The sequence below is a fragment of the Argiope bruennichi genome, chromosome 6 (assembly GCF_947563725.1).
Source record: "Argiope bruennichi chromosome 6, qqArgBrue1.1, whole genome shotgun sequence".
Lineage (NCBI taxonomy): Eukaryota > Metazoa > Arthropoda > Arachnida > Araneae > Araneidae > Argiope > Argiope bruennichi.
Genome location: NC_079156.1, coordinates 138,369,698 through 138,382,862, shown reverse-complemented (window position 1 = coordinate 138,382,862; position 13,165 = coordinate 138,369,698). Strand labels below are relative to the sequence as shown.

Genomic DNA, 13,165 nt, shown 5'->3' with positions numbered 1-13,165 from the left:
CAGAACATAAGACGGGCTGTTACGAAATCGAAATTGACAGTTTACATGGAGCAGTAGAGTATGTCATACACAATATGCTGTACACAGGGAAGGTCAGCATATTGAAAATGTTGTACGGAATACAAGGGACCATTATTTCCAGCCAATAATTTGCATGAATTCCAAATAATTATGAATAAACATTCTTATAAAAACTTTGGTATGAATTGTCATTTTGCATGATAAAAATAACAGAATCACTAAAATTTCATAGAAATCGAAATTTGAAGTTTTCAACAAATTTCGTTTTTACGAGAAGGTTTGCAGTTTTTAACAAATGATTTAAATCATAATTTTTTTAATTCAATGCACTCCACATTTTTAATTTATTTAGTTAAAGAACAACAGGATAATAGAAAAACATTTTATTCCATTTTGTTTTTTAAAAAAATCAGTATAATTTATTTAATTAGTAAAATTCCCGTTACTCATTTATGAATGAAAAACTTATTCGTCTAGAACAAAATATGCAGAATGAATATTAATTCAACAAAGACGTTTTTTGGCTTTCATGATGCAAAAAGTAAACTAAAATAATGAACATATACAGAATGAGTTTAATCAGTATATACAGGAAAGGACTTGTTCCTTTGTAGTCAATGTTATTGATTTGCAGATTCACAGGCATCAATCCAATCACTATAAACATCAACAGGTTCAGAAAGATCTTAGCATTAGTTAAAGATTCTTTTTAACAGAATATTTAAAAAATCATTTAAAATAAAAATTCAAAAACAATTTATTTATAGCAAGGATGAAAGCCATAAGCATACAGCATATGTCTTATTATGGCCAAACAATTATGAAAAAACTATCCAATCAAAACTATCTGATTTTGATGTTCAAAACAAAGGGCAAATAAGCAAATTAGGAGATAATATTCATTTACCGATTCTTTTGCTTAACTTATTGAACACTTTATTAATATTTATGCTCATATTATAGTATAAATTCTTAAATGCCATAGTAATAAATTTGTTTTCGCACGTTGTATTTTACAAATATGTGTTCAATCTTCTAAAGCATAAGCTAACTGTAGCTAATCTCTGGAGTTTCTGTTATTACATCAGTTATTCTAAATCAAGTAAACAATAACAATTTCACATCAAATTATAATTTTGATAAATCAACAATTTGGAAATATATTCATCTTTTCTATAGCAAATATTCAGCATCTACAATCAAATTTTATCTTAAAAAATAAGCAGTTTATAATCATTTTTGAGACAAAAATTAAGGACCAATATTTACTTAGTAGTTTTGCTTATGTAATTAAATTATGAAGAAATTCACTAAAAAAAAGTTTTAAAAAACAGAAACATAGAATACCACCAGTAACTATTGCATATTTTTCATAAACATTAAAGCGAAGTTACTTAAAATATTTTTCTGCAAGTTTGTCATGAAAATCTAATTCAAGCATTTTCAGTCCATATTTGGAATACTTTATTTACATTAGAGTCTGTATTAAGAAGAAAAACTGTGACACTAATTCAACATTTCAGCTTCTTAATAGAAAAAGAGGTTAAGAATGTAAGTAATAGAAATTTCACTATCTCTTTTAAATGTTCAATTTTCTTGTCAGTTTTTCGCAACTCAATTGATTTTTTAGCAGTGAAAAGTCTCCGATTTACTGAGCTTGTTGAGCAAGAACATTAGCATTATATTCAATTTCCTCTTCTAAGAGAGATTTCTTATTCCGTAGAGAGACTGAAGAATCAGATTCTAATGTCTTATCTTTATGTAATTCGTAGCAATCTCTTCAGCTCTTTAGTTCTCCAAAAATAGGTGATATTTTAAATGGGCTGCTGATGCTCCTATTCAATTCTTTAGTAATGTTTATTCAGTGGATTCTACCAAATTGTTTCACAGGATCATAGAATAAACACTGTGAAATATATGATATCTCATTTAAATTTTCCACCTAAATATTTTTATTAATAATAAATTCTCTTTCAATAGATATTTGTGTATGAGAAAGAATGAAAATAATTTTCAAAACCTTCCATAGTTTATCAAGCTTATTGCCTGAAAAAAAAATTTTAAAAATCAGCAAATCGCATTTTTCTGACATTAAAATTCTTGACATCCAGTAAGGATGGTTTGACTGCATTTTCCAAAAAATCTATATACTATATTAGAACAGTATCACATTCACCTTCATTTATTTTTTTTTCTGGTGCAAAATAACTTGTTTCATTTTATTTTCACACTTACTAGTTTTCTCTCATGTATACTGGGTCAATATACATGACATGTCATTTCTCTGTCATGTATACAAGACACATTCCATTTCTTACTAAAGCATAATTTATTGAAGACTTAATTATTATGCCAGCATTTCTAAAACAAATTTCTGAACAGGCATGCTTGAAAAGAAAATAATTTTAGCAGGATATTTCTTTTTTGGAATGCAATTTTTCCAATAATTTATCTCCTTTTATACCTGCATTCACTTTATCAATTGCAGAATAGGATTCACTTTCAGAAAAATTAAATTTACATACGCTATTTATTGGAGAAATTTCAGCTATGAAATTTTCTTTTAAAACTTTAAAAAAAATTAGAAACATTGTTTTAACAACTTATAAATATCAGATGCACAAAAAGGCAACAGAAGGCCATCACTCTTGATACATTTGAAGAAATGGCTTAATGCGGTCTGTAACACATGTGAAAAAAAGAAACTTCACAGGTTTAATTTATCTCTAGTAGCTTGGGAAAAAGTGAAAAATAATTTAGAGGTAACTTTGCCACCAACTAATTTTACATAATTTATCACATCTTGCCAGATTTCAGATGCATGTTGGTTCAATGGTGCATTTTCTAACTATCTATGACAATAGAAGTTAAAAGTATATTTTTTTTAAGCTTAGAAGATTCCAAAAATTCTTGTCTTGGACTTTTACAGTTGTTTCTCCAAAATTAGAAATATCAAATTCTTTGGAGCACCATGATCATTTTGCTTTATATTCATTTTTGGGAACCTTCAACCATTCAATGTGTGTTGTGTGTGTTCAATGTGTGAATTGAGTACACATTTCCATGGCATATTGTTAAAAAAAAAAAAAAAAATACTTTTGTACAAAAAATTACATGCAGTAAAAATGTTAAAATAAGATGTTATAATAAATATTTTGCAAAGAAGTAACCACAAAGCAAAAGTACAACAGTGAATTTAAGTCACATATAAACCACCTTTACATTCTATTTTGGGCCAAAACATAAAATTATCTCTGAAAAGAAACTTTTTTTTTTTTGCTTATCAATGTAAGCAACAGAAAATAAGATGATAAAAAAAGTTAGGTGAATGAAACAGATATTTTTTTCTCTGTGTATGTATAACTATCATAGGAGAAAGAGAAACTTTTATCGAACTTTGGACTCATTAATGAATCGGCAACCAGCATCACTTCCTTTATGATCAGCACTTTTCATTGAAGGATGAAACACGTACACGCGTGGAAAAAAAAGTTTCTTTTAATATTACAACAAATCTAACTTCCAGAAAATTTTATTTTATCTTTAGAAAGAAAAACAAGCATTTGTGAAAAAAGCAAACACTTTTAAGGCCCTTACATAAGGACCATAAAAAATAAGCAGTTTTTAATGACTTTTAATGAGGCATGTACTCTGATCTACTAGTGAAGTGGTGATGAAGACACCATTTTCAAGAAGGTCATGCTCATAAAATTTGATTAATGTATAACAATTATTGATATAATTTCAGCCAGAAATCAAATAGGAAAAAGAAATAATACTTTTATGAACTAAAAACTTATTCGGAAATTATGACATCTAAAAATGGGCAGAGCGAAACATGATATGATTTGCGATCAGAAATATCAATATTGGATCAATCAACTTGTTAGTCATTCATCTTTGGAATAATGATTAGTATCTCATGTTTCTCAAAAAATTTTCTAGCTTTGAAATCATCTAAATTTTTTCTGATGTTAAACAGCTGATCTTGAAGTATCTGAGAACATTTTGTCACAACAGCTAAATATGATCATTTTGAAGAAATCCACTTAATAAAATGCTGCTGCTGCAGATAGTTCTAGTGGCACTAGTCAAAATATCCGGGTTAGTCCAATGACTAAACTTCTTCACATGCAGTACCGGGAATTCAATGAACATCCTTACTAAGTCATGCCTTCCCGCCACACTAGTTTCTTTACAAACAATTTTATTGATCTAATCATTGAAATTCTTGAGAAAAATTCCATTGATCTTCTTTCATAAAACTTTTCGTCTCTTTGCAGTGTGAAGAAATGAATATATCTTTTCAATTTTTAGAAAATAATTTCTTGAACCTTGAATTCAGCAAAACTCCCGAGAGATCAAACCTAACAATATTTTATTAATTAGTTATTAAACTATTTAAAATCTATTGAAAAAGGAGCTTAACTTACAGTAATCATGAGCCAAAGTAATGGAGCTTACAAAAATCATGACTAAACAGGGTAGAATTCTAAATTATAGTAACTACATAATGATTTTGTATAAGTTGCCAATGCCTATAACAATACAACTGTTTATAACTTATTAGTCTTCAGAATAATCATTCCAAATCCTGGAGGGAATTATGTAACACACATATAAAAAAATTAATTAATAGCAATTAACTAAGGTTTAAAGAGAAAATTAATCATATGTATCATTTCAAAAATAATGTAACAAACATAACAAACACTCCCTTACTTATATCTTTAAAAATATAAGAAAATTTAGAATTTAACTTTCCACAGCACACACTTGAAATTAAGAATTCAAAGAAACATTAGAGAATTACACAAATATGCCGATTCATTCTTGAAACTGCTACAAACATAACTGCACTTATACAAATTTTATATTGTAAATAAAAAAAGTAATTGCAAATCTGCTAAATGGCTATATTATTTATCTGCCTTCAAAAGGATACAATTAATGGAAGTTTGAAAGTCTTCTAGACAAACCCGACATGTAATTCGACCAGTATTCCTTTGTCTATCCCTAAAAAAATAATCATTGTGTCATTATACATAATCACAAGAAAATAAACTGGAAAATATTTAAAAAATGCAATAATGATTCCAACTAGTTGCATGCCTCTATCTCTGGAATGTGAACTGTGCTCATTGCAAGAAAAAAGAAGTAAAGTTGTAGAAACATACTACAGGCATTACAAAGAAATGTCTGAAACAAAATAAGTATTCCTATTCCAGCTGAGAAAAAAAAATCTTCTTCTGTTAATAAAAAATCAAGATAACTCAAATATTTAGCTCAAGAAATCATATTCTGATAATGTTTCAGGCTTAATTGTATTTGCCATGACAACGTATACTTATCAATTTTAACGCCATGGAATTTACAGAAAGAATGACAGTAAAAAAAAAAAAAAAAAACATCACTATGGTAATATTAAAAAAAATTTATCTCTAAGCTACTCTTCTCTTTAAGCTTTATATTAATATTAAAATCTTGATTTATAATTAAGATCAAACTTGTACACAATTACATGAATAATAATGTGCGCGCACAAAATAAGCTTAATAATCATGCTAATTAATGCATTTTTACACAAATATAGTAAATAAAACAGTGAAAAATAATATTGTAACATCTATTTAAACACTCATTAAATTATTAAAAAATATTTTAAAATAAAATTTTATTAGACAGTTAATTTTTGAATTTTAAAGTAATATGAAAATGAATTTATGTCATTTCATATCAAAAAATATCTCAATAAATATAAAATTTATTGAGGAAAATTGTTAACATGTTTTTCAAAAAATTTTAATTGCATTATTTTAACATCTCCTATACAAGAAGTGATTATATGTCAGTTTAGATGCTCTACATCCACAAATATATCCTGTAGAAAGTTTTTTGTATAATATATGATAAAGCACAAATTTGCAGATAGATTCCAACCTATAAAATATTGTACAATAACAAACATAATTTACTCTATGATAATACCAGTAAAGTTATGTCTAATGCAAGTTTTTCAATAGAAACTTTTATCTTTTGAATTTGACTCTGAAACACTTAGTTCATTAAGAAAAACAGAATGAACACATTTACAATATTTCACATAGCTATGTTTCACACAGGTTTTATTAAGTAAAATATCTTTTCATCAAGCAAACCTTGAGCCATGAAAGTAACATTTACTTATAGTATAGTGGATATGCATTCTCGTGTAAAATAAATCTCAGCATCCCTTGTAACAAAGTTTGGAAATTATGAGTTTTCATCCTATAAACTAAAATAGATATCAAAAGCAGATTATCATTGATTCACTCTAAAATGGCACTCTACCTGCATCAATTAATTAACCAGAACCTCTGAAATTAATGCCAACAATCAGCACACATTACAGTAATTCTGATATATAAAAGTTAAAAAATATTTTATATTTTCTTTCTTCTAAATATTTATTTTTGTCAAACAAACTTCTTAACAAAATATTAATTTTATAGAATTCAATAAGTCATTTATTAATAAATAACATTTCTTTATTCAATGGCCAATGCGGTTACATAATAGTGAAGGCATGCTGTGAGGAATACATCTCAAGATTCCAATTAAAGCAAGATGAAGGACATTTCTTTTGAATCGTTGAAATTCTACACTTCTGTTGCTGATTTTTTTCTTTCACTATCTGTTCACACTGTTATGTTCACTATCTGTTGTAAAAAACCTTCAACTTTAAAGATTGCCACTAACTGTAAGTAACCCATTCTGCCAATTGCTCTTATAAGATAACAAGACTGATAAGTCATCTCTTCAAAATTTTAACAGGTCCATCCAACACCTAAGCACTTCAATGATGTCATTAGATTTTCCATCTCTAATCATTTTTAAAATGGGAAAAATCTAAAATTTGAATTAATAATTCTCAAAATGAAATCATGTAGCAAAAACCTTATAGTCTACAGTAATATTTTTAAAAGAATTTTTAATAATTGAAAAATATTAATTATGTTAGTGATCTGTTCAGAAGATTTACTTGCCCTTATTCATCATTATTTTTTACTCAAATGTAAAATAATAATAATAAGTAGCAAGGAAAAATCAAAAATAAAAAGAGCTGCAGAGAACACAAAGACATAGTCAGTACATATCATAGCAGAGTCAAATGCTAGCCTTAAAAATTATTTGATTTCAGATATTATACTTAAGCATGTTTTGCTATCTATAATAAGTTCCAAGTAAAAAAGAATAGTAGGAATAAAGGTGTCCAATATCTAGAAAGGGAGGAGGGAAACTTCTTGAAAATTGGGCACCTTTAAATGATGAAAGATACAATGTTGTGTTCTCATGGGTAATTGGTAAACCGTATGGGCAGTTTGCTGATTTCCCAATAAAACTTTGGTAGAGTGGAAAAACCCAATGCGAATTGAGTACAGGGTTCATAAAACCATCAAAACAGCAATTTATATATATTTGCAGGAAAACTGTATAAACAAATCTTGTTTTGAACAATGTACATCTATTTTGCCATTTATTAATTATCAGTTTCTTCAATATGAATTTGACCATGATCCAGGAATTGGCATAATATCGTAGATGTTGTCTTGGTCTGTTACTTGTTTAGTCAAATAATTAGTCAATTCATTTCTCTGGACCCCCTAAATGAGCTTTGATCTGTTGTAGACAGACTGAAAGGCTATGACAAATGATTTTATTTCATAACATATAAACAACATTTTAGGGATTTTGGATCCAGAAATATTAATTTTGGAATTTTAAAAAAATAGCATTTTTTTAATGCATTTAATTATTTTGATGGCAATCTTCTACCTAATACATACTTAATCAAACTTTCACATATTTTCTAGGAGATTAAATTTTAATCATTATAATATATATATATATATATAACCACTATTGTAATACAATTTGGAACTATCGATAAAAAAAATTTTAAATTATCACACTACTTCAGATTACTAATGTTCTGTGAAATAGATATGTTTTTCCATTGAGATACTTTCTACTTACCAGTCTAAATTAAAATACTTCTTTTTCATCTATTTTCAGATTGTTCTTTCTTACCATTAAAAGTGCAGTAATCAATTTCAGATAATAATACATGGCTATTTTACTGTAGAAAAGTCTACAATATATTTTTATACACCATAAATAGTAATGCTAGCAATCTTTAGAGAACATAAATACAAAGTTTTTTGAAATGGTTGGTGGTTAAATGTAGGGGGTTCAATGAAATGTATACATGAAGGAAATAAAAATACTGTTTCTTGAATATTCAAAAAATTGTGATTTTTTTACAGATGGATATTTACAGTTAAAGGAGATGAGATTAACAAGAAATACAACTGAAGAAGTATTAAAACTATTTGCACAAAATTTTAAAAAGCTTAATTAAATGTGCAATCACACTCTGATCCTTTGTCTCTTATTCAGAAAATACCAAAGAACAATTCTACATTAAATGAATAACAAATTTGCTATGTATTAAATGTTTATTAATCATACTAAGCATGAAGTTGAAACTATTTTTGAAAAGACTGTAGAATATGAAGTTTATAATTTTAGAAATTGTTTTTCAAGGCAAATTATTGCATTTCCCTTAATTTTAAGTTTACAATCTTCACAAAAACATCTAAAAACAATGATTGTTACGCAAAACTGAAACATTTAAGCTATTAAAATGTCATACTGAAATTCTGTAATGACATTTTGTAAAAGTTTTTCCATAGTTGCAATTGATTAAAAGATAGGAGCTAAAAAGTGATTTTCAACCACTAATTTCAATTATTTTTAGTATGATTTGTATTGCCATGTTTAAATAAATAAGCTTCTATGTCGAAATAAATTAACTATGTTTATTTTCTTTCCATAAATTGAAATTGTTTAAATGCATATGGACTAAAGTTTAAGAGTCCAAAGAAAATTAATTAAATAAGAATAAAAGAGCAAAAATATTTATTGGCAATGTTAATCAAAAATGAACAAGTTTAGAAAATTTCAGAAACCACACATACTTCAGTGTTCCTTAAAGTATTTGATTATAATCATTTATTTAAATGTGGCAATACATATCATGTTTAATATTTATTTTATATGAAATTCTAAACTATGCAATAAAAATAAAGTTATTATCTATGGCTGATTCAATATGCAATATTTCATTGTTTTTCTCTAACAATCGAAAGTAATTTGAAATCTTTGCCTTGGTGAAATTAGTTTTTCTCCTCTAATTTCAATGGAGTATGTAATTCTTTTACTACATGAAAAATTTTTTTATCTGATAATGAAAACTGCTTAATTAAGAAATTTAATTTCTTACATTTTTACTTCACAAGATTTTTCATGATTACAAAATGGGCAATTGAACTGTGTTTCCAAAGGCATAATTGCTTTTTGTTTGGGTGGTGGTTTCCTTTTACTTCTTCGCCTGCCCATGGTTACACTTTGAAAATATAGCTTTTTAGAACCTAAAAAAAGAAAATTTTAATTCAAAAACAATAAATATATAAAGAAATTTTAATAGTTTCAGAGTTTTTTAAATCTTACAAAAATGCGTCAAAACATCTATATTTTTGTAAATCTATCACACCTGAAGGTAATAAAAATATATACAGTTATATTTATATATTTTTAAAACATATTTTATTTGCTATATTTGCTTTTATTGATCATCGATTTTATTTATTTATTTATTATTTTTTACTTCAAGCCTTTTTTGATCAAATATATTAAAGAACAAGTCAAAGTACAGATTTCCATAGTATTTATAGTTTATCAAAGATTATTAAAAATTCTGAATTAAAAAATATAAATAACAATAATATATATTTTTATCATATAATATTATAAAGTTGATGTAGGTTTTTTTATTAACTAATAATAATAATAGTTTTTATTTCCAATTCAAATGAATTATTTTCCAGTTTCCTTTATTTTAAGCGCCTCTGTTATCCTAGTATTTATGGGAGAAAATCCAAATTTTTCATGGTTCCATTCAAGAGATAAAGCCTCTGCTATTCCACATTTTACAAAATAACTGCATCAGCAATCTAAATATTAAAACTTTCTTAAATATTTTACTTTTTGTATATATGAAGACATACATATATATTGAGTGGTACAAAACTCACACAATTTTGAGATAATAAATGCGAAGAAAAAAAAAGTAAACAAGAAACATATGTTTAACATTAACAAAAGGATGGCCAGAAAATCCACTGGGTGACCTAAAGGATGCTACTGGCCAACACTGTATTTGGATTCAGTATTAGTGATTAAATTTCCAAGTGCATACTGAAAATAAGCAACAGAAATGTCAACATAGTAAGAATCTCCATCAACAGCATAAATGCTTTGGAAACACTAGGTTTTTTCAAAAAGGTTTACTAATCAATGAGCCACCAATATAAAAGGGACAGTATTGTGAGTGGTGAGCATTTTTAGCAACAATACACACTCACCAAAGGTAAAGAATTTTCCATTATTATTCACTCATCATTTTATTTTCCAATTATTATTCTTTCAACTTCTCTGCGCATCTAGTAGCTATTTGATCATTACTTTCTAAAGAATTATAAATTCTCTTCTATCATACCTAACAGCATGCAAGCCAAATTTTGAATAACTGCATGTTTCTATTATTTCCATCTATGCCTGTATATGTGCAAGATTGTCTATTTTATAACATTTTAGTTTATTAAAAAATAAAAGTAAAGTAAAAATAAAAAATGCTGGAATTTATTTGAAAAGTTGTTGAACATAAATACAATTACAGTAATGGCAGTTCTTGAGTTTCTCAATTATTGAGACAACCTAATCTTTGCATGTTGCAAAATCATACATATCACTGTTACACAAAACTTAAAAATATGTATATAGTCAGAATTCGTAGAACTTTCAGAAGTCATAAAACAAATTACATATCATTTAAAGTTATACATAATTTTTATTATAAAAAAATACTCTTATTCTGAGTTTAGACATTCTAAACTGAACTAATAAAACTGAAACACTGGCAATAACCATACTAACTGGCATTTCCACTAATGGAGTTGGAATTCCATATTAGTTATCAATCCCTAACTAAGCAACCAAATGATAAAATCATACATAACTTGCAAAATAACTTTAATAAATAAGCTTGGCTTAACTTAAACAAAATGAAGAGAGTAAATGATTCATGTGATATATACACTGAATTTTTAAATATCATTTTCCTTTATATATCATTTCATTTAAAGCCTTCTGTTTCTATTTTATAATATTTGAGCAAAAGCAACAAAGGCCTAATTTTGTGTAGTTTCATAAGTTCTAGAAATGAACATTTTGAGAAAATAAAAGAAATATTTGATTACAGCAAATTCACACAATACTTATAACAGCAAAATACTTAAATTACCAATAGTTATATTTAAAAAGTAATACTTTTTTACTCATTTTTATTCTGCATGCTCATTAGCTGATTTCAATCAGTAGCTAAATAATTCAGTGACTTCATTCATTTGAAATTACCATTAGATAAAATTATTAATACTCGGAGAGTGCATTGAAACAAATCAACAAGATATATATAGGCAAGATCAGTTCGGTCGATATATATATATCAATCTGTGCACATTGAATAACAGCATCGATATTGATATAGAGATGCATAGTGGATAACATTTGTAAGCATTAAAGCCAGATCACAATGTGTCACTAGATAATATACTAGAAAAATATTTTCTAACCTTGAACTTATCAGTGGTTTAACAGAAACTTTTGCAATTCACAGTTGGAACTGGAACATAGCTCCTTCCCACCCAATGGTCACATTTGCTGTCAACTTTTACTATCTTTTTATTACTTTGCTAGAAGTCATCAATCGAAAAAAGATACATCAATAATTTTATAAATACAATTAAGATAATTACAACTTAAGATTCTGGGTTACCCAAAGATAATTTTTACAATACTAAACTCTTATGAGAAAAATTTTTTGCAGTATTGTTTGCATTCAAACTCCCATTAGGTAATAAATACCAGAAATTATCACTATTTCTAATTAAGCACATAAAATTCAGCATTTATTTTTGTCACTTGATATATAAATGTATGAAATTTCTAATTTTAAATAATTATTAAAAAAATAATAAAGAAAATGTAACATGAGAACTTCAAAAAATGAAATCAAATTTTAAGATATAAAGATTTAAGTTTTAGTATATCAAGTTTTTCTCTCCCAAGGATATTCTTATAAATATACATTAAGCAGCTTATATACATAGAGGACAACTGCATATAATTTTGAGCTGACAGCAGAAATTGAAATTTGAGTGCTGCAACTAGCTTCTCTTTTACAAAAAAGATGTTATCAACTTTTATTACTTATTTAAAAAACAGTAACATAAAGCACATTTAACAGAAACATAATATATAAGATGAAAAAACAAAAAACTCTTAAAAATATAAAAAAGAAAATAAACACTTTTTTCATTCAAGTACCTTGACCATTTATCATATACACATTTCTCGATCAAAATTCACAGCAATAAACAATACCAAAAATAAATAGATTATATCTATAAATGATGAATCCGAGAATCACACATCAGAGAACGGAGAAGAAAAAGTAATCAAAATTATTTCTATTCAAATATAATTTCATAATTCTTGAAAATTTTTATTGTTAAAGAACATTTCTTTTAACAAACTTTTATACAATATCAATTCTAAAACTATTTCACGTAAAGAAATAAAAGCAAATTCTAACATTACAAATTACGATTCATTTCTTTATTTCACAACTATGGATTCTTAGAGTTTTATCAATTTTATAACATTTCTATTCCCGTTTCTTAAGAAAAATGCAAATGTTTATCATCTTTTTTTCTTTCGGCAATTCATTTTACGTAATATAGAATCATCTTGCAAATCAAATATCCCTAAATGATTTGTAAAGTAAATTATCATATTTACATACTTTTTAGGTGTAGGCGAAAAATGTATTACTGAGGAATAAAAAATTTAATTCAAAGATTTTTAAACTAACAGACAATTAAAAAGTTAATTCCATATTCAACTTCGCCGTTTACCCGCTTTCATTATTTTGATACTGTAAATTTAATTTAGTCTATTTCATTTCATTTCGGCTTTGATT

At 26.4% G+C, this 13,165-nt stretch overlaps 1 protein-coding gene across 1 annotated transcript; it reads right to left on the bottom strand.

Moving 5' to 3' along the window:
• Nucleotides 1–576: 576 nt before the first annotated feature.
• On the bottom strand, nucleotides 577–13,151 carry LOC129971120 (transcription elongation factor 1 homolog). Its single transcript, XM_056084609.1, has 4 exons — nucleotides 12,989–13,151; nucleotides 9,347–9,494; nucleotides 4,967–5,037; nucleotides 577–706 (listed from the first exon to the last, which is right to left on the bottom strand). Exons 2-4 carry the CDS (start codon nucleotides 9,460–9,462, stop codon nucleotides 642–644), a joined length of 252 nt encoding a protein of 83 aa, XP_055940584.1. The 5' UTR covers nucleotides 9,463–9,494; nucleotides 12,989–13,151; the 3' UTR covers nucleotides 577–641.
• Nucleotides 13,152–13,165: the final 14 nt, after the last annotated feature.